General features: G+C 37.8%; 1 protein-coding gene across 1 annotated transcript; it reads right to left on the bottom strand.

The window, feature by feature from the left end:
- Positions 1–9,353: 9,353 nt before the first annotated feature.
- Positions 9,354–10,283, bottom strand: LOC118853768 (olfactory receptor 4C11-like). The gene has a single exon (XM_036763969.1). The coding sequence runs from the start codon at positions 10,281–10,283 to the stop codon at positions 9,354–9,356; it is 930 nt and encodes a 309-aa protein (XP_036619864.1).
- Positions 10,284–23,483: the final 13,200 nt, after the last annotated feature.

The following is a 23,483-nucleotide window of genomic DNA, read 5'->3' as shown; positions in this document are numbered from 1 at the left end:
ATGCAAACATTTTATTTTTGACTTGAATGACCAATCATTGTCAACTGCAGTATTTCTATAGACCTGAAAACATAAGCTCAGTTGATTAATTTCAATAGTAGAGGAAGTTATTGACATGAAAATATTGTTTAATAAACTGGAAATTAAACTGAAACTAAAATTTCAATTGTATAAATGAAAATCATCTAAAAATCAATGATCCAAAAATCTATCCTGGTGCATAAACATGGCTTCTTCTTTGAAAGCATGCTACTATTTCCTTGTTTTTCTTTCTAAATAGATCCTTTCTTTGTTTTCTCATTGATAAAATAAAAAAAGAACCTTAGAGATCAACTAGTCCAACCCCTTAATTTTACAGATCATAATGGTGAGGCTCACAAAGTCTAAGTGATTTGGTGATGATCATATTATTGACCATAGCAAGCTTCAAGATTCTAATGCAGACCCTCTTAATTTTGAACTCAACTTACCATATAACTTTTTTCTTTCCATAAATCAGAAAACAACAGAATTTCAAATACTCTCAATCACTTTGTGGTGTCGGACCTCCTACTGGAACCCAACTTGCTTTTTGCAGAAAAAAAATCATATCATTGGGAAGCATATTTTCTTTTTCCAAATTATCCATATCTATCTTAAGGACTTATGATGAAAAATGCTATCCATCTCCAGAGAAAGAAATGATGAAGTCCGAATTCAGACCTATGTGTACTACTTCTTTTTGTCTGTGTATGGTTAATGTGAAAATATGTTTTGTATGACTTCACATGCATACAATTAATTTCAAACTCCTTGCCTTCTCAAGGAGGGGAGGGGGAAGGGAGGAAAAGAATCTGGAACTCAAAATTTAAAAAAAAAGTTTAAAAATGTTTTACATATAATTGAGAAAAGTAAATTAAGAGAATCATTATCCATTTATATTACAAAATCACTTCATTTTAGAGACTGAAAGGACTTTGAAGTTGATCAATTCCAACCTATAGCTGTTTCTAGTCACCTTCTACAAAATATTCTCTCAAGTAATCTCTCTCACCTTGGGCACCTCACCAGAGATCTTCAGGGTCTGGTATGTCCTGAGTCCCCCTGTTTCTTCCTGACAAAACAGGCCATGGAATTAGAAAAAATGTTGAGGATCTTTGGCTAAGAAAATGTGTATTCAGTATCTTTACTTTCTGAAAAAACAGCAAAGCCTGTTTGTTTTTTTAATACTGACATATTCAAAGCCAACCTCAATTATCGATGTCTTTTGAAATCCCACCCCTCACCAAATGTGGAGAGATGCCTTTCCATTCTTACCAGCAGGTATATTTAAAATGGATGAAGTAAAACACAAGGGACCTGGGATATGTCCTTCCCCAAGGAAATACTTCCTAGTAATTAGAGTTATGATGGCTCAGGAGGGTAGTGAATTTTGCTTTTTTTGGCAATATATATATAAAACATCTAAATAGGCTACTCTTAGGTATTCTGTAGGGGTCATTGGTTCTTAAAGTGTGGTATGTGGATTCTAGGGTTCCCTGAAACACTTTCAGGGCAGTCATGAGGTAACAAATACTTTCATATTTTAAATATGTTTTCCTTTTTCAAGTATATATTGTGTAAGGCCAGATTTTCTTCATGTACTTCATCCAAAATAACATATCACTATGTGTTGAAAAAAGAAGCAGATAGAACCCAGATTTTTCGTATTAAGACAGTCATTAAAGAGATTTGAAAAAAAAATACAACTACTCACTTTTTTTTCTTTTTTTGAAAAACATGGTTTTCATTAAAAATATTTTATTAACATGAAATAGATTTATTATTTTACATGTAAATGAATTAAAAGTTATTTTAATTTATGAGTTTTAATTTGTAATATTATAATAATTGATAGGTACAACCCACATAAACAAAAATTCTTTAGGGTCCTCAATAATTTTTAGGAAAGTGAAAGGGTCCTGCGACCCAAAATTTTGAGAACAAATGATATGCGGAATTATAGTTCAGCTTTGGATTGAATTAAGTGACCTATGAGGTTCTTTGCAACTTTGTGATACAATCAGTTCATTAAAGAATCAATCAATAAACAATTATTAAATTCCTACTATATATCAGGCACTGTTCTAACCCCTGGAGATGGAAAAGGAGAGAAAAGACAGCCCCTGCCTTCAAGAAATTTATGATATAATGGATTAAAGGCTGAGGACCTTTCTGTTTAGGACAAAACATTTCCTAAAGCTAAGTTCACTTTTCTTCTTGTTTATTTGTTTCTTTACTTTGTTTTGCCTCCCTTTAACCATGACTGTGGATTTTTCTTTCAGTCACAAATTTCATTCACATTCATGCTGTTGTGTTCATAGTAATAGCAGCTAACATTTTTGTTGTACATTATGGTTTGAAAAGCACTTTACAAATATTATCTCATTTTAGGTTCACACAAATCCTAATGATTTCTCATTATAATCTTTTTTATAATTTTGTAGAAACTGAGGCAGGGAGAGGTCAAATTATTGACTCAGGCTCACACAGGTAGTGTCTGAGTCAGCATTATAACTTAGGTCTTTTTGACTCTATCTACTGAGTCATTACCTGAATACTGTGCTGATAGTTCACATATAAAACATGATACATACATACATAGTTATATCGATATAGGTATGGCAATCACATGTACTTAGTTAAATCCACAAAATATAATTACCACAATTATATTTAACCAGAGTAACCACAACAATATTGTTATCATTGATTTTTATTTTAATCGTAAACATATTTGCAAACTCCCTCTCCTCCCCCCTCCCCTGCCAGCTAAGAGATATTCTCATGCAGGGAAACAATGTGTTTCAGTGGAAAGAGTCCAAGATTCGGAGCCAGAAGACCTAGGTTACAATCCAAACTCTGATACCTCTTAGACCTTGGTCAAATCGTTTTGCCTCTCTAGACCTCCGTTTCTTTATCTGTTAAAGGAAGAAACTCTAAATCTGTGATTCTTTGATCACATATTATATTGAGTGCATTTCATAGGATAAGTGAACAATTTCTATGTACATTTGAGGAAAATAGTAGAAAAAATGACAGTAACACATTGAGGGTGGAACATGAAGGAGAATCTGGAAGTGGAAAGTGACATTGGGAAACAAGAAATATTAAAACTCCCCCATCTAGAAGATGGCGGCTGGTAAGCACGGACTAGAGTGAGCTCCGTACCCGAGTCCCTCCAAAAACCTATAAAAATGGCTCTGAACCAATTCTAGAACGGCAGAACCCACAGAACAGCAGAGGGAAGCAGGGCTCCAGCCCAGGACAGCCCGGATGGTCTCTGGGTGAGCTCTATTCCACACGGAGCTGGGAGCTGGGAGCTGGGAGCTGGGAACGGAGTGGAGCAGAGCCCAGCCTGAGCGGCGTGGACGATCCAGACCGGAAGCCGGGCGGAGGGGGCCCTAGCGCCCTGAATACGTGAGCAGTTACCAGACCCCTCGACCCACAAACACCAAAGAATGCGGAGAAGGTTAGTGGGAAAAGCTGCGGGAGTGGAAGGAGTTCGCGGTTCGGCTTCCAGCCCCGGGGGCAGCGGAGGTGGGGCAGCTACAGCTGTTGTTACTTCCGGCTCCAGGCCCACCTGGTGGGGGAAATTAAGTGGCGGATCACAGCAGGGGTGCACAGCCTGCCGAAGATCTGAGCCCAGTCTGGACTGGGGGTCCTTAGGGAAGGAGGAGTGCGGCTCTGACAGAGCTGGCACCTCCCCCCCAAACGTAGAACATAGAACTCTGTAATCTACAAGCAGTCATACATACCCCACTGAAAAACTCAAGGGTCAAGTTAGTTGGTTGGGAATATGGCCAGGACGCGAAAACGCGCCCAGATTCAGTCTCAGACTTTGGATTCTTTCTTTGGTGACAAAGAAGACCAAAACATACAGCCTAAAGAAGACAGCAAAGTCATAGAGCCTACAACCAAAGCCTCCAAGAAAAACATGAACTGGCCCCAGACCATAGAAGAACTCAAAAAGGATTTGGAAAAGCAAGTTAGAGAAGTAGAGGAAAAATTGGGAAGAGAAATAAGAAGGATGCGAGAAAACCATGAAAAACAAGTCAATGACTTGCTAAAGGAGACCCAAAAAAATACTGAAAAATACACTGAAGAAAACAACACCTTACAAAATAGACTAACTCAAATGGCAAAAGAGCTCCAAAAAGCCAATGAGGAGAAGAATTCCTTGAAAGGCAGAATTAGCCAAATGGAAAAGGAGGTCCAAAAGACCACTGAAGAAAATACTACTTTAAAAATTAGATTGGAGCAAGTGGAAGCTAGTGACTTTATGAGAAATCAGGATATTATAAAACAGAACCAGAGGAATGAAAAAATGGAAGACAATGTGAAATATCTCCTTGGAAAAACCACTGACCTGGAAAATAGATCCAGGAGAGATAATTTTAAAATTATTGGACTACCTGAAAGCCATGATCAAAAAAAGAGCCTAGATACCATCTTTCAGGAAATTATCAAGGAGAACTGCCCTGATATTCTAGAGCCACAGGGCAAAATAGAAATTGAAAGAATCCATCGATCGCCTCCGCAAATAGATCCCAAAAAGAAATCTCCTAGGAATATTGTTGCCAAATTCCAGAGCTCCCAGATCAAGGAGAAAATACTGCAAGCAGCCAGAAAGAAACAATTTGAATATTGTGGAAACCCAATCAGAATAACCCAAGACCTGGCAGCTTCTACATTAAGAGATCGAAGGGCTTGGAATGCGATATTCCGGAGGTCAATGGAGCTAGGATTAAAACCTAGAATCACCTACCCAGCAAAACTGAGTATCATGTTCCAAGGCAAAATATGGGCTTTCAATAAAATGGAGGACTTTCAAGCTTTCTCAGTGAAAAGACCAGAACTGAATAGAAAATTTGACTTTCAAACACAAGAATCAAGAGAAGCATGAAAAGGTAATCAAGAAACGGAAATTGCAAGGGACTTACTAAAGTTGAACTGTTTTGTTTACATTCCTACATGGAAAGATGATGAGTATGATTCATGAGACCTCAGTATTAGGGTAGTTGAAGGGAATATGCATATATATATATGCATATATATATGTTTATGTATATATATAAGTGAATGTGTATGTATGCATGTATCTATGGGTATATGTATGTGTGTGTGTGTGTGTGTATATATATATATGTAAAAGAAAGAGAGCAGACACAGGGTGAGTTGAGGATGAAGGGAAGATAGCTAAAAGAAATAAAATGAAATTAAGGGATGAGAGAGTAACTTACTGAGAGAGGGAGATAGGGAGAGATAGAATGGGGTGGATTATCTCCCATAAAGGTGGCAAGAGGAAGCAGTTCTAGGAGAGGAGGGGAGTGGGCAGGTGAGGGGGGAATGAGTGAACCTTGCTCTCATCAGATTTGGCCTGAGGGGTAATACCATACATACTCAGTTGGGTATCTTACCCCACAGGAAAGAAGAGGGAGGAAGATAAAAAAAAAAAAAATAAAAGGCAGGGGGATGATGGAGTGGAGGGCAGATGGGGGTGGAGGTAATCAAAACAAACACTTTGGAAAGGGGACAGGGTCAAGGAAGAAAATTCAATAAAGCGGGATGGGTTGGGAAGGAGCAAAATGTAGTTAGCCTTTCACAACATGAATATTGTGGAAGGGTTATACATAATAATACATGTGTGGCCTAGGTTGAATTGCTCAACTTCTTAGGGAGGGTGGGTGGGAAGGGAAGAGGGAAGGGAATTTGGAACTCAAAGTTTTAAAATCAGATGTTCAAAAACAAAAAAACTTTTTGTATACAACTAAAAAATAAGATACACAGGCAATGGGGCATAGAAATTTATCTTGCCCTACAAGAAAGGAAGGGAAAAGGGGATGAGAGGGGAGGGGGGTGATAGAGGGGAGGGCTGACTGGGGAACAGGGCAACCAGAATATACGCCATCTTGGAGTGGGGGGGGAGGGCAGAAATGGGGAGAAAATTTGTAATTCAAACTGTTGTGAAAATCAATGCTGAAAACCAAATATATTAAATAAATAAAAAAAAAAAGAAAAAAAAAACTCCCCCATCTAGAACAATCAAGTAGAATGAGTAAAATTGTAGCCCACTCTTAGAAGGGTTATCAAGGAAAGCTATATCATTAGGAGGTAACTAGGCCTAGATGAGATGCAGAAAGTGGAAGAAATGGGAAAGAAAGAATCATGGTGAAAACAAGTATGTCACCTATGGAGAAGGCTTTTCAGAGAGCACAGTGGAAGGGGACATTTGCTTTTATCTGATACTTTGGTGGGACATGGGTTGAGAGGAACGGGAATAAGCAATTTAGTAGTGTCAGGTAGAATATGGGGATTGGGTGATGACCTACAAGGGGTTCAGCATCTCTGGGCAGGGATTTTGTTAATTATTAAGTGAAATGTTTAGAGATATTTTCAATGTCAGTTATATCATAAATGTAAGATGGAATACTTTCAGAGCCTTGGGCAGTTCCTGTAGAGAAATAAGAACTTTGAAAAGGAGTGTTGATACTACCCTTTCTCCAGGGCAGTAGATAAGGCTAGGAATTTGATGGAATGATGCTCCCCACCCCTCACCTCAGTGGTGATATGCTAATATAATGAGACAATGTTTTTCCTTTTTCCTATAGGATACGGGATACCATGCATAAGATGTGCAGGACAAGACAGAAAAACATCTGCCTCTCCACTTTCCACTCTTACCAGAGGTTGGTGACCACGTAGGAAAGCCATACAGATCAAGCAACAGACTACAGGACAATATCAACATTGGTACCACAAATTGGTGTTTAAGGCATAGATATCCACTTTTGGCATAAGTAAAATACTTTATTTGAGCCTTGGTATTCAGCCAGAATTTTCTCCCATGAAATTCATGAACTAAATAGCTAGCTGACTAGCTAACATTTCATTGTCTTGTGTTTCATCTGACTAATGCTATTTAATTCTTTTAAAGAGGAAGATAAAATTCCATGGAGGCAGATCAGTGACTGCCTGCGTTTCAGACGATTTTTTTCTTCCTCACTCATATCCAGTAGTGTTACTTTCAAAGAGAACTTTTCAGTAGCGACCTAGGTGGCACAGCGGATAGAGTCCAATACTTGGAGTCAGGAAGACCTGAGTTTGAATTCTGCCTCAGATGCTTACAATCTATGTGACCCTAAGAAACTTTAAAAAAAAACATCAAAAGAGTTGCATGGATCCAATGTATTTATATATAAAATTATTTGCAAATCTTAGAGCTCAATAATTCCTAGCTTTCATTATTATTGTTATTATCCTCTGAAAGAGATACTCCATTGGAGTCTGTTCTGTGTATATGAAGAACAGTTCTATGAGCCAGTCTGATATTCTCATGTCTATATTTGTATTTTTCCTCACTTCAGTTGAGTTTCAAGCTAAAAGATTTCTTCTCACTCCCAGGAAACTAGTAAGGCCAGTTCCAGAAATAGCTTATGATCAATATTTGAATTGTATTGCTTTTCTATAGTCTGGAGTGATTCAGTTCTTATGGGTAGAGATGGAAAGTGAAGACCCTTATTCTCCAACATACAGAACTTCTTGACATCAGACATGTTTATGAGAATGGAGTAGGTACAAAGTCATTCTTCCCAAGTTTGCTTCTAGGAAATAGGTAGGTCATTCCCAAACTTTCTATCCATGGGATGTTCTATAAAACTCCTGGAATGGAGACCTAAGGGGCTATTGTGGGAAGCCTAAACTAATTATCAGAATTCAACTTTCATGGACTTAGATGGAGCAGCAGTGTGCTCTCTAGAAGAAATAAAATATATATGCACAGCACACATTTAAATTTAATCTGCAGCATTAATATTTTTCCATGACTTTATTAAGTCTAGACAATAAAAATAAGGAATTAAGATATAACTTATAACATTTGCCTATTTCTGAAGCTTATATGCTCATATTGAAAAATTAATCATAGATTATTGATAGCTTACTTCCCTTATATTCAGTGCCCCACTGACGGGGATAGGGTAGACCTGAAGCCACAGTGTCTCCCCAAAATAATGTAAGATTTTAAGAGAATACTCTTATGTCAGGAACATAGGATTATAGATTTCTTTTTTTGTTTGTTTTTTGCAGGGGCGGGGAGGCATTGCAATTGAGGTTAAATGATTTGCCCAAGGTTACACAACTAGTACATGTGTCAAATATCTGAGGCCGGATTTGAACTCAGGTCTTCCTGATTCCAGGGCCGGTGCTCTAATCACTGTGCCACCTAGCTGCCCCGAATTGTAGATTTCCCTCCTGGTTTGAGTCTACTACCCACAAAATCAAGCCTTACAAGAAAATGATAGAACCTTTTCAAAAGATTGGCTGAGAGGCTAGGTTTGACAATCTTGAGTAGAAAAGACAAAGGTTTAAGTTCTTCCTCCAACATTTGTTGACTATGTGACCCTCTCTGTGTAGAATGAAGAAATTTTGACTTAGTGGTCTTGAAGTTCCCTTACAGCTCTAAAATGTTGATGCTACAAACATGAATAACACTTTATCTTCTTTAATGTTTATAATGCATGATAATCTATATGGGATGGATTTTAGGCTTATTGAAATATCAAAAACTATTTGGTTGGTACAAAGGTAGACATATGCACAAGAAACACACCCTGAACTCTTACACAACAGATTTTTTTTCTTTTTTATGTTTTATGCTTATTTTGGTTTTGTTTGTTTGCTTGATACTTTGTTTTGGCGGACAGTATGATGTCCTGTACCTTTCATCTTTGAAGAACACAAACTCACCTTACTTGAGATGAGAGAGTAATCTCTATTTACATAACAAATACTGACTTCTAAGAGTCAGAAAAAATGCTTTATCAACAATCAGGTAACTCAAGGATTACCTAAGGAAACTTGTAAAATGAGAGGAAATTGTCATCACCCAACACCACAGCCATGGGAATTGATATTTTCCATCATAGGTTTCATCAACAGTGGAGGGAGGGAGGGAGGTAAAGAGGTAGGGAGGGAGAGAGAGTGAGTGAAAAGAGAGAGAGACAGAGACAGACAGAGACATAGAGACAAAGAGAGACAGAGAGACGAAGGGAGACAGAGCCAGCCAGGGTGGACTTAAATATCCAATTTTTTTTTTCTCATAGTATCTCATATCCTTACCTGACTGACCCTGGCATAAAGGTCAAGCCTGGCAAATCCAGTCTTTTAACTTCCAAGTAGATTTGGATACAAAGTCACTGAGGTTAAGTTGTATATGTCTCCATAAATATCAAAGTTATCCTCAAGCATGCCCAGCCAAAGTGGACCCAAAACCTTTATCTCTAAAAAGAGCTGAATATAGCCTTTCATTTACTGTTTGCTAGGTGGCCACTCATCTATGATCCTGTAACTCTCCTCCATACCTTCCTCATGGCATCTTTTACTTCCTTGTTCCTCAGAGTATATATCAAAGGGTTGAGTAATGGAGTACCAATTGTGTAAAATACAGACACCAACTTGTCCACAGGGAAAGTGGTTGGGGGTCGAGTATATATGAATATGCAGGGTACAAAGAAGATAATGACCACAATGATGTGGGAGCTACAAGTAGACAAGGCTTTGAGCTTCCCTTCTGAACTCTGATTTCTGAGGGAATATAGGATAACTATATAGGAGATGATTAGTAATACAAAGCTTACCATACATATAACTCCACTATTAGAGATAATAAGGAGATTTACCACATATGTGTCTGCACAGGCCAGTCTCAACAATGGTTGCAAATCACAGAAGTAGTGGTCAATCAAATTAGGACCACAAAAGGGCAAACTTAAGGCAAGGAAGATTTGAGCTGTGGAGTGGATACAGGAGCCTACCCAGGCCAAGCACACCAATATGCCACAGACCCTACGACTTATGATTGTTGAATAGCGCAGAGGTTTACAGATGGCCACATAGCGGTCATAGGCCATGAGGACGAGGAGGAAAATCTCCATGCAGCCAAAAAAATGGGCTGCAAATACCTGGGTAATACACTCATTGAAAGAGATGGTCTGATTCTTGGAGACACTATCTACAATGAGTTTGGGGGCTGTAGTGGTAGAGAAGCAGGCATCTGCAAAAGATAAATAGGACAGAAAGTAGTACATAGGGGATCCAAGTGTAGGGCTTGTCTTGATGGTCACAACAATGAGCAGGTTTCCCAAAATAGTGGCAAGGTAGAAAATCAAGAAAACACCAAATACAATTTTTCGTCTTTCTGGGTCCTGTGTCAGCCCAAGGAGGACAAATTCAGTCACATTGCTCTGTGTTTTCATGATTTCCATGGATATAGGAAGGATCATAATGAGAATTTCCTAAAAGACAAAGTTCAAAGAGAAGCATCATGACAAAGTATTCAACTGAACAAAGATATGCAAGACATTTTTAATTGTAAGGTAATAAGCAGTGTTTCATAGTGGAGAGAGAACAATGGCCTTGGGCTAAGGAAGAAATATGTTCAGGTCCTGTATATGGAACCATGATCCAAGCACCCAAGCTCTTGTTTCACTAAACAATTCTACAAATGGCATGGTATTGGAGAAGGAACATTATATTTGGAGTCAGAGGTACTGGGTTCAAGTACTACCTATATCCCTTACTACTTTTATTAAGATTAGGCCATTAAATTTAGTTTTCTGTGCCTTAGTCTACTCATTTGATTCCTCCCTGAAATTTCTAAATGTATAATACTATTATCTTATGAACTTATAAGCAAGTTGTTAATATACATTGCTTAAATTAGTTTTTGTGCTGTTATTTGACTACACTGCTGAAATCACAGATACTAATTAAAAGAAAAATATTCAAGGTATTGTAGAAGATATCCTTGGCCTAACAAAGCTTACATTATGGACAGGAAATCTAACGTGCTCTTGATTAAATAAATGCAAAATATAAACAAGATAATATCAATCATTTTAAGAGGTAAACACACTAACACCTGGGAGGTTTTTACCACAAAGTATATAAGGATTCATTGTGGCAGAAGTTAAGATGGACTGTATTCGAAATATAAGAATAACTATGGAAATGTATGGCTATGGGAGGATATGGAAAATAACACAGAAAGAAATTGTTCCTTGATGTTAACATCTGTATTACTATATTTATCTATATTCTGCAGCATCTCAGTGGGTTTGGGTTCCAAAAAAGAAGACAACCATAGCTTATTATGTTCTATATTCTGAATTCCAAGTATTTGGTGGCCAAGGTTTTAAGTTTGTTCTAATAATCAAGATACTTTTATGTTTATATGAATTTATAATGATAACATTTCATACATGCTTGCATGAACATAAATGTACAGAGGTGCCTTATTTCTTCTAATTCTGACTCTTGCTAGGGACAGAATATAGAAGTGGGCATCTCACTGAGCTGATCTATCTGATTGGTATTGAAAGGACAAAATGACCCAAGGTCATACAGCTAATAAATGTCCTAGACAAGATTTGAACTCAGATTTTCCAACTCCAAATCCAGTATTCTACTGTTTCACCTAGCTGCCTGACAATATTTAGCATTATTTAATATTCAGAACTACCAGTAAAATATGACTGTGTGTGTGCACGCTAACAATGATGAATGTTTGCCCTCATAATGGATTTTCACCTTCTCCGGATATGCTGATATGTATGTCCTGAGACCCAGGGTAGGTGGCTTAGTCAATAGAGGGTCAAGTCTTAGAGTCAGCAAGATCAGAGTTTAAGTCTGAATTCTGATATACTGTAGCAGTGTGACCAGGGGAAAGTCACTTAACCTCTCAGCACCACCTGAAACTAAAATGATTCACTCACATATGTAATTATAAGGTACTTCTAAACTGAAGTACTCTATATGGCTGAAATTACACATCTGTATATAAAAAAGGAAAACAAACTGGCATTTATAACATGAATTCTCCCCCAGAAAAGTTTTACTCTGAAGTTTGACTGAAAATGTGGCCTCAGATTTTAGTGCTGTCATTTACTATGCAGTTGATTTTAGGCAAGTTCGCTATTCTCTGTGTGCCTCCATTTCCTCAGAAAGAATTTGTAGTTCAGCAAATAGACTTCAAAGGCAACATGCAGCTCTCCACATTTATAATCGTATTTAATCACATTACTGTGATGCCACCTAAAAGAACAGATATCATTAATACTTGATCATCTCATTCTTATTTTTAAAAGTGTGAAGTCAAACTTTCCTCAAAAAAAAGATTGAGTGAAAAACTTCTCAGGGATTAATATTCCAATGGTGCTATATTTTGAATTCAGGAGAGGAAGGAAATGAAGGATGGAACAAAGGAAGGGAGGTAGAGAGGGAGGAATGGAGGGAGGGAGGGAGGAATGGAGGGAGGGAGGGAGGGAGGAAGGAAGGAAGGAAGGAAGGAAGGAAGGAAGGAAGGAAGGAAGGAAGGAAAGGAGGGAGGGAGGGAGAAAGCCAGAATAGAAAGGAAAACGAGGAGACGGGATGGAGACAGAGGAGTGTTCTAAATAGAAGAATGTGGGGAAAAGGGAATACAAATTGAAGGGCGAGGAAGCAGAGAGCTCGAACTATGAAACAAGTGAGGGAGGAAGGATAACAGACAGGTATGGTTTTCAAGTGAAAATTTTGTTTAGAGTGTATTTTCCTTTTAATTTGGAGCTTAGGTATTTTTGACCCAAGGGTCAAAGATCAGGCAGCTACTTCAGTCCTAGGTCCTCACTCCTTTCTCCTGAGCTAGTGGAGCTACTTTGAGGTACTTAAGGGTAGGGGTGGGTATATAAGGAGGTAGAGAAATAGGAAACATGCATAAAGTAATGGATAGTTTGTCTGGTCAGTTTTTACTACCTCCAAATATCCCAGTCACAGTCTTCCCCAGGAAATTGGCCAGCTACTAGAAGATGTTTTACTTAGTTCTTTTTCAGTCTAGGAAATATCAAAGTCTGTTCCACTTAGAGATGCCTTTTTTTGTCAATAGCGATCCAGTCTGAAAAAAGAGGGGTGGAGGCCTGATTAGGGGGCATGACTTTTGAAAGTGACATGCCTGTGATCTGGTATAGATTCCTCAGTGTTTCTGAGCTTCGGTTTCCCCATCTGCAGCTGAGGAAGGTTCACTAGATGATTTCAAGCCTCCTTTCCAGCTTTAAATTTGTGAACCTGTGAATTTAGCTGGGAGCTGTACATGGTCACAGGAAAAAGCAAATGCCTGAACCATCTGATCATCCTTTTTTTTCCTTATCTTTCGGTGTCCATCCATCTGTTCCCTTTTCTCTCTTTCTTCTCCTCACCCATTTTCAGGGTGGTTCCTCTTCCTATCTCCCTTCATTCATACACATTCACATACACACATATGCATGTATACATATATATATATATACACATATGTGTATATATTCACATATATACATATACCATACACATGTTTATGGAGAGAGAAGAGAGACAGAGAAACAGGCAGAGACAGAGACACAGATACAGAGACATGGAGACGCATACATACGTGCCCAATTTTTCTGTCATCCTCTCCTTTCTCTCCACAAAATATGATTTTGCATATTCTTTTTTGTATAATATACATTAACTAAAATATGATATTCCTTGCTTTCATTTTAAAGGGAAATGAGTAGAAGTATTCTAGCTCTTCTAATAAATAAAAAAATGAAAAATATAATTTGATTTTTCTTCCCTATGTATTTTACTTTTTTTTTTAATTTTCTGGGATTCTGTGATATTGGATAGATAAAACCTTCCCTTCTCTGGTTGTCTGTGAAACATCAAATATTAATTGAAAGTCTACTAGGGGCACAGAATTATTAAAACTGAAATATACATGAGCTTGTTTTGGGATGTAAGAGGCAGAGATTGTTTTTGCAAAGAACCTCTGCCTTTCTTACTGAAGTCTTCCTCTGAAACATGAAGTTGGAGATTACCAGGGACTCTATCTTTTCTAAGGCTCTGTGATACAGATGAAATAGCTTTAATCTGCGGAAGTACTCAGGCATTCTTGAATCAGCTAATTTATTTGAGGAGCTAGACAAGTTACTTACCCTAGTTATGCCTCAATTCCCCCAATATGTACATGAAATAGGAATGATGATACCTCATCACTACGATGCAAAAATAAAATATACACATATAGACATACATATACTATATATGTCTATATATGTATATATATATATATGTACATATACATATAAATATACACATACACCTACCTACTATATTGTAATAGCCAAAGGAGTTAGAAGGATACATACACAAAGACAGAAAGACAAAATGACAAAGAGGCAGGCAAAGGCAGAGTGACAGAGGTAATGGGGTTTTATCCTCGCACAGGAATTTATTAGACTTATTTGACAAGTCAGCAAAGAGTCATTGAGAAAACTAGTAGATAAGGTCTTTCGGTGGTAACTTATAAAAGTTCTATATCATTGCTTCTGCCATCTCTCAACTTCTCATGCTTCAATGACTTCCCATTATGTATGAAATAATACATTTTGGTATTATATTATAGACTCTTTCCTTCCTTTCCATCCTATCTCCCACTTCTCTCTTTTTAGAGATAATTACTGCAGGCAGGCATTTTTTCCCAGGGTTAAATTAACCTCTGAAACCACATAACCAGGAAGAAAGAGTGGCTAAGTGGAATATAGTACCAATATAGAGGTCCAAGTAGGCAAATGATGAACATTGTGGGAAGAGAGGATACTTCAAGTCATGGGGGAAAGGAAAAAGAAACTGATGAAAAAGCATGATTTTCATGACTCTATAGAGGAATATTTTGAGCTTCCTATAACTCCTTATATCCAAATTAGGTACCCTGAGGCTAAAATATAATAAAAGGGACTTCCCCCCCCCCCCAAATAGCTATTTGGAGATTACAACTTGTAATTCCTCCCCTGTCCCAGAACCATCACCAAGAGCTAAAAAGTGACAAGAAAGGTACACAGGGAGAATAACCAATCCAGAGTTCATAAAAATTAATGAATCTCTCTCCAGCTCCTTCAGTTTTTGAAACAAGTCTAGAGAGCTGTGAAAATCATCATGCCTGTGGAGACTCAGATTAAATAACTGCTTCACAAAGATATGATTTCCATTCTTGTGTGAACTATATCTACAAGCCATCTATTCCTCATCATTACATTTTTCCTATGGATTTGACAATATGCATGATATGCTTATAGGCACTTGGCAATATAAATATTACTAATAGCGTGGAGGATGATCTCATATCTTTATTTACTTAACTACATAAAAGTCAGTTTTTTATCCACCTGTGCAATGGTTGGGAGAACACTGAACAAAAGAGAATTATAACACAACAGAAGCTTATCCCAGCAATATTTCTGCACAACTGATCCTGAAATATGATTACAGATAATAAGAGAAATAATAACTCATGCTTCCCTCCTTGTCTTGACAGCTAGACAATAGTTACAATTCTGGCAAAACTTCCCCAAGTTCACAGATGGAATTCTGACCCAGATCCTGGAAGTGTTTGCACGGACTTTGTTGGCCAAGAAGCCAGATACACACATATTTATGCTATCAGGAACATTATTGACACTACTAGTGGAGGGGGGAGTAGAGAAACACACAAAAAATGTTGAAAACTTACACAGCCACTTGAGCAGAAAAATATCCTTTCCGGGATGCCATCTGCCAGATCTTAGCTGCTAGTAGAGGTGTCACAAGCTCTCCCTCAGCCTCAGCTCCAGCCTGTTCCAATATAGAGACCCAAAACAGCTCTCTTCATCCTGGGATCACTGCTCAGTCATTGTCCTAAGGCTCCCTTCCATAAGAGATGCTACAAAAGATTCTTATCCTTGACAGGAAAAGAATTGAGACTGTTTTCCTTATCACATCTTTCTCCAGGAACTAAAGGTTTTTTGCAATGCAGGTAGCGACAGCTCTGGGGCTCCATTCTTTTCTCTCCCCAATCTCCTTATCCAAACCTATATTTAGGGCTAAATGTGTTACTTCCAGTCAATCAAGCATTTATAGTAATTGCATCAAAGTTCGGGAACTTGGGGAATGAACTTTAAGCCTCCAAGGAAATGAGGGACATCACCTGCAACAAGATGTAATTAATTGAGGGTTTCCACCTTTAGTTTGTGCAAGAGTTGGCTTTACCTGGGTCAAATCATGAAGAAGACAAATTGGGCCTTCAGTGACATTTTTCTCCCCTCTCTGGCAGGGAGTATCCACCTCATGACTGCTATTATCTATGAGATTATATGCTTTGTCCAGAAAGGCTTCCTAAATCCTTTCATGTATTCATAGTTTCATCAGAACAGATCCAGTCAATAAATTTTATGTGCTAGGCTGTGTGTTAGAAACTGAACTAAGTAGTGCTTATGAAAAGTCAAAAAAAGTCCTGCTTTCGAAACACTAATGAGAAAAAAATATGTATTTTTTCTCTTTTAAAACTAGTTTACAAATGTTTCTCTTTGAAGAAAATGTTGGTAATTGTGCTCTCCACAGTTTCCCCCTCATAGATTTTAAGGCAAAGATAGCTGATGAGGAATTTGCCCCTGAACAGTGAAGGCAAGTCATAGTTATTACCTCACCCATAAGGAATGATATTTTAAAAATCATGTCTGATTTTTCTTGCATGTTTAATTTTAGCTAAATTCCAAACAGAATGGCAATCACATAGTTCAAACTAAAATGTGAATGACTAAGATTTCCAACCCTTCTGAGGTAGTTTCTCCTCATGAAATAATCTATCATGTGTATATAAGTTGCTATTGAATGAGGAGAGAGCTATAATGCAATGCAACCGGAACTGGGTTTAAGAGTCAGAGGACATAGGTTTAAATCCAAGCTGTGTCACTCCAAGCATGACCTTGAACAAGTGGTTTATCCTCTCAGGTCTACAGTCACCTCCCTTTTCAAATAAGTGAGAAGGACTATTTAATCTTTAAGGTACTCATGAACTTTAAATCCACTATTCCTTTAAAAATACATAGTGACTAGAAGGCTAACGTTGATGTCAAGAAGACCTGGGTTGAAGGCTCGCCTCTAACACACTAGCCATCTGACCATGGGAAAAGTAATGATTGCTCAGCATCCCTTGTCAGCTCCCTACGATTGGATCACAGACAGTTGTCAATTTCCATTCACATAGTGGGTAATAAATGCTTGTTGATTTATCATTTGGAATTTATATAGCAAAGAGTTGCTGACACCAATGAAATCCTAGATATGCAGCAAAATTAAATAATCCATTCTTCTTGATAATAATCTCTTTGTGCCCTCTCTATATAATAATCCCACATGCCCCAGCACACACCCACACCACCACACACCTACCAATTCACACACACACAATCACACAGACATGCACACACATACATATCCACAAATGCACATTCAATTTGTTTTTTTTTTTCAGCATACCTCTGAATTTACCTGAATGTGTTGCAGGGATTATTTGATAGAAGAGAAGATAACTATGTGAAGCTCTGCCTCTCCAAAGGACATCCCTACTGCCAGCTCCACTGCTAGCCTCCATCATTGGAAGCCAGAAAATTGTCACTTCCTCCCACCAATCCCTATTGTCCAGCTTCCACCTGATTCTGGATGCCTATTCTCATTAGGATGTTGACCTCTCTCACCCCATTCCCTGTTCTGCCTGAGATAACCCAGAGATCCAGTCCACTCTGACCCTTGGGCTCACTCCCCTTTTCTAAACAGTTACCAATTTGCATCCATTGACATTGTCAAATCGTCCCATCATCCCGAGTGACTGGTTATCTTCCCTGCTTATTTGTATTCCAGACCCTAACTACAACATGGGCTTTATATCTACCATGAAAGAGAACCATCCTTGACTTATTGTGTCTCCTACTTGGGATCTGGACTTCTTGAAAGCAAAGACTTTTTTCTTTTACTATTTGTATCTCCAGCTCTTAGAGTGCATGGCATGGAATTTGTTTAATAGATGCTTGCCTATTCTGTTCACAAATTAGCCAATAACAAGAAGAAAAGGCAACCAACTTTGTTTTAAGGTTAGAAAGATTGCTTCAGAGCAGAGGTTATTTTTGAGAAAAAAATATTTTAATATTTTTATGATCAGATTTAATAAAACTTTTAAACATTCATTTATCATAAATTTTGAGCTCAAAATTTTCTCCCTTCTTCCTTTCTTCCCTTCCCTCCTATTTCCTTTAGAAGACAAGTAATTTGAGACATATTATACCTGTATGGTCAGGCAACATATTTCCATATTGGCCATGTTGATAATGAAAGCAGAAAGGAAGGAAAAAAGGAAGGAAGGAATTTGATCAAGGTCTTTTTGGAGTCAGAGGTCAGCTCCTTATAAATAGACTGATACATACAAGAAGCAGAGAGAGACAGAGACAGAGAAAGACAGAGAGAGACATGGAGACAAAGACAGGAGACACAGAGACAGAAAGAGAGAGAGGAGACAGAGAGAGAAATAGAGAGACAGAGACAAAGATGGAGACCGAGAGAGCAGAGGTCCACACATATAGTCAATAAATTATACCAGAAAGGAGTAACATTGTCTTCTCCAAGTTCAAACTTGATCTTTTATATTAAAAATGCATATACACAGAGAAAGATTTTGATATGGTTCATTAATAGAATGGCAAGAAGAAAAAAAATGTGAATATACAGTTAACCACCACCACGAGGTCAATTTTGTGAGCGTTGAAACAGACTAATGCCAGCGAAAGGTACAAACTAAGTTTCACATGAAAATCCGCGATGCCATTTGTCATAGAAAGATAAAAGAGGCATGAAGTATATCTGGACCATGGAATGCTGGAATCCTCCTATCAAGTCCATACTCAGAAGCTATAACCATAGACATATACATATTGAGCTCATGTAGTACAGAGCTGTCACCACTAACACATAACTGTCATAGATTATGGCTTTTAGGATAATAGTCTCTGCCCCATCAAAGTAATGATTTACAAAGAACTTATAATCATCAGTTCCTCTAGGTCCTTTTTTTGGGGAGGGGGTGCTGTTCAGTTAAGCTAAGTTAGGTTCAGATTTGCATTAGTGCTGGCAATAAAGTACACTCCCAAAAGAAGATGGTTTTTATTGAAAGACAGGGGAAATACAGTAACAAACACAATTAACACAACAAAGACAAAGACACAGACAACATAGATTCATCACCTCTCAGGGGAACTACAGCACTTGATCTTCTCAAAGCTGAGGGAGGTCCTGGTTTCCACAGCCCAGCTCGATCAAGGCCCTAGAGGGAAACTGATCCCAGGAAGCTTCCTCTCCGAGTGAGATCCCACTCGTTCATTCCACACGGGGACTTTTATAGCTTCCTGAACAAGGAGGGCCTACTGGTAACTGTCCTGGATGTTCCCCTCCAGAAGGGGTAGTCACTCCCCTCGGGAGGGAAGATCTTGTCAATCATTTTGTTTTTGAGAACTGGCTAGGTCCTGAAGAAGCAGTTCCAGAATTTCCTGTCCTTTGTCATTCAACTCTTTGTTTTGAGCTTATTAGCCAGAGTGGAATGTCTGAGAGGTCCATTCTTAAGGTTTGTCAGTTGGAGAGGAACATCTGATTTTTATTCCAAGCAGGAAAGTCTAAAGATCTTGCAGGAGCTGGGGGATGGGGGAAAGGAAGAAAAGCTTGGCTTACACTATAATATGGAAGATTTTTATAATGATTTATCATTCAGGGGGCAAACCACACTGACCAATATTCATGGCCCAATAAAATAGACCTTTGGGGTATGTTTGTAATGCACTAACTCTGAATTTTGGGGGTGATTACTTGGCATTTCATTTATTTTCATGGTTATAGACTTTCCCTTCTACAAACTTCACTGCATCTCCTTTCACAGACACATGCCTTTCTTTGAGAAATGAGATTAAGAGCAGATAATGAGAATATTTTGAGAAGGAAAATCCTTGACTTTGGACTTCAAAATATGCTGTTTTTACCAGCTCAAGATTGTATTTTAGACATGTTCAAACTGTGAATTCATTAAAGGTTTATTGGATATAATGGAAGTGTGATTTTCCTTATAGGTCAGAGAGGTTACTGGATCATACCTGACCTTTGGATTATTCTCAGTGACCCAGAATTGCTTCTTCCCTACTTACTTGTGCTTAATAACAGCTTAGTCCAGCTTAATAACTTCTTTGTTATAAATTCATTGATATTGAAAAAGTTCTGCTATTAGTATTTTGGTATGTGCTTTCATTCTATCTTTGGTTTCCTTAGGATAACTCTCTAGCAATAAGATGTCAGAATCAATGGGTTCAAAATTTTATTATTTCTTGGCATAGTCAAGAATTGCTTTGCATAAGGTTGACCAGATCACAGCTCCACTAATTGTGCATTAATGCACATTTCTTCTGAAGCCCTTCCAACATTGCCTTTTTGTCCTTTTAGCACATTCTTCAAATTCCTCGACATCATGTGAAGCCTCTGAGTTATTTTGCATTTTGCTCATTGTTAGAAATTCTCAAGCATTTTTCATGTAGTTATTATTTTGGTATTATCTTTTTAAGAGTTATTGTCATATACTTATTGAAACTATTTTTCAAAGGGAAGTGCTTTTCTGCACCACAAGTCCTTCACGGCATTTTTCACTTTAGTATTTCTGAAGGTATATGTCAAAAGCTTTAGCAAAGGAGTCAAAATACTGTAAAATATTTGCACCATTTCATCAAAGGAGAAAATGGAAGGAGGTTGCATGTACTCAAATATGCATGGGACAAATAGCAGGACCACACTGTGACATGGGATCTGCAGGTAGAAATGGCTATGTACAATCCTTCCGTGTTATACATCCTCAGGGCGTTCAGGATGATACCAAAGGAGATATGTAAGAGGGAAAATATCTGAATGAAGATGAATCCACTATTGACCAATACCAGAAATCCAAGTATGTAGATTTCAGTACAGGGCAGCTATAGCAAAGGAAACAAGTCACACATAAAACGACCAATGACATTAGGGACACAGAAAGGCAATGGTAAAAGGAAGAACGTGTGGATCATAGAATGAAGGAGGCCTCCTCTTTATGCTACCCCACCAGAACCAGGCAGAGATACTGGCTCATGATAATGCAGGGGCTTACAGATGGTCACATACCTATTAATTGCCAAGGCTGTGAGGACAATCACCTCTGTACCACCCAACAAATGTACTGCAAATATTTGAATATCCTCAGCTAACTTAGGAACTCTCAAGGTCTTCCTTTGACCAAAGTCAATGGGAAGAAATAAGCCAAGATAAAAGCAGAGAACTCTTTTTTCGTGCACCCCAGTTTGTTCCTTTATTCTTGTTTCTGGAATGATTATACTCCTACCTAGTTTGATTATTAATAGATTATAGATGAACCATGAAAGTTTCTTTGGCCTACATGAGGCCAATTTTTGTGCAACTTAGCACCGTTCAAAGAAATTTCCTCAATTTAAAGTCTGTGATTGATTGTGCATTACCTTCATCATCATCATCTTCATCCTCTTCTTCTTCTCTCCTTGTCCTCCTCCCCCTCCTCTACTTCTTCCTCTTTCTTCTCCTCTTCTTCTTCCCCTTCCTTTTCCTCCCCTTCCTTTTTCTTCTCCTTCTATCATCAGTAAATATGTATTAAGTCCCTACTATGTTCTAGGCATGGTGCTAAATTCTGGGGATGCAAAAAGGGGCAAAAAACCAATCCCTGGCCCCAAGAAACTCACAATATAATCTTGGTGCATGGGAAGTGACTCGATTGAATAAATTAAGGCAATCCTTATTTATTTTTATGGTAACAACTCCTCTTCCACACAATCCCTTCTCTCCATTCGTATCAACACCATCCAAATTCATTTCTGATCTCTTATTCATTCACATGGTCACTAACCTATGTTACTCCTTATCATCTTTACAGGTCCTATTGCAATCATCTCCTAGTAAGTCTCTGTGTATCAAAACTCATACATGAATTTAAAATCTGTATTATTATTAACTGTATGACCAAACTAATGAAATTGCTATTGAAATCAAATTAGAAATACAAAGAATTTTTGACATACACCGAGAGTGATTCAAATAAATTTTGTAAGAAACAATGGAATCTGAATAAAATACTATACCTGTAACCAAGAATATAGATATAGATATATAGATATCATATGTGTTTATATATATACTTCTCCAGTATCTATGTTTGTTGGCTATGTAACAGTGTCATATAAGATCGACTAGTTTCATCTGCACCCTCCCCCAGAGATTTTAAGATTTAAAGTACTAAATGAATATGAGACATTAATGCAAAGCTTGAATTCAAGGAGTGTAGAGCTCAATTTCATCCTTGCTGTCTGATAAACCTTCCTAAATTTCTCCATCAGTCATATATGTGCTTGGTAGCAAATCCAACGTTCGATGCTGAATAGTGCTGAAACACTAAGGGTAGCTACCACTGACGACCACGTAGAGTCTAATATCTTTGGTCTGTCACTTGTGGTGCTCCATATTTGAGCGCTAAACTTCCATTTCAAATTCTATCTCGTTATTCATCTACAAGATAGCTTATTGTCCTGGGTAGAATATACAACTGAGTCAAAAAGAACTGAATTCCCATCTTACTTCAGTGACTTATTGACTTTAAGTCACTAGCTTTTTTTCAGCTTTGTTTTTGTCATCTGTTAAAAAAATCGCAAGTTTGTTGTGAGGATTGAATGAGACAATATATGTTAATCACTTTGCAAATTTTAAATTATACTTAAATGAATAAGGGTGATAATGATTATGAGGATTCCAAAAGATCTTTTAGGCAGCAAAGTTACCCGTTTAATGTGTAAACTGTCTATTGAAACAGAGGGGGAAGAGAACAGCATGCATGCATCAAAAGTGCAAGAGTAAAGGCAGTATGATCTATGCATAAGTAGACATCCTGGGCAAAGGGAAATAAGGAGCAATACGAGTATCTGGAAAGAGCGAAGGATAATTGGGAGGGAAGGGAGCAGGAAGAAATTCTCAAATTGAAGGAAGATTTTTATCATTTCACAAAGGAATCTTATTACTTCTGTTATTCTTCTTCCTACTCCACCATAAGGAAGGGACCATGAGGATGGGAATAAGTGACAAGCAAAGAAAACACTGAGTCTTAATTAACAAATATTTACTTGAGTCTCACAAGTTTTCCCTTTTCCTTTCCCATAATGCATTGTAACAGATCCCTCACAATCCAAGAAAGTGGTCATGTGGAGAGAAAGTTGTGTAAATTTGCTGTAATCTATGGATTATAATTTTTTTTTGTCCTATTCTGCCACAAAGATATTGTGGAACATTGCTTTCCATAATGCTTAAGGCATATTGGGTATGAAGAAGTTTCCATTTAGACAACATTTCCATTCTCCTTTATATACTATAACTGAAGATCAAGGAAGATTCTCCACAGTCTAAGCTAGATAAAGACATAGATACTGAGATCAGAATCATGTTATATGTGATGAAGGTTGAGATATATTAGAAAGGAAGAAAAGCACTGCATTGGACAACTTAGATGGGAATAATTATTCCTACCACAT

The sequence above is a fragment of the Trichosurus vulpecula genome, chromosome 6 (genome assembly GCF_011100635.1).
Source record: "Trichosurus vulpecula isolate mTriVul1 chromosome 6, mTriVul1.pri, whole genome shotgun sequence".
Classification (NCBI taxonomy): domain Eukaryota; kingdom Metazoa; phylum Chordata; class Mammalia; order Diprotodontia; family Phalangeridae; genus Trichosurus; species Trichosurus vulpecula.
This window is presented reverse-complemented; position numbering and strand designations above follow the sequence as displayed.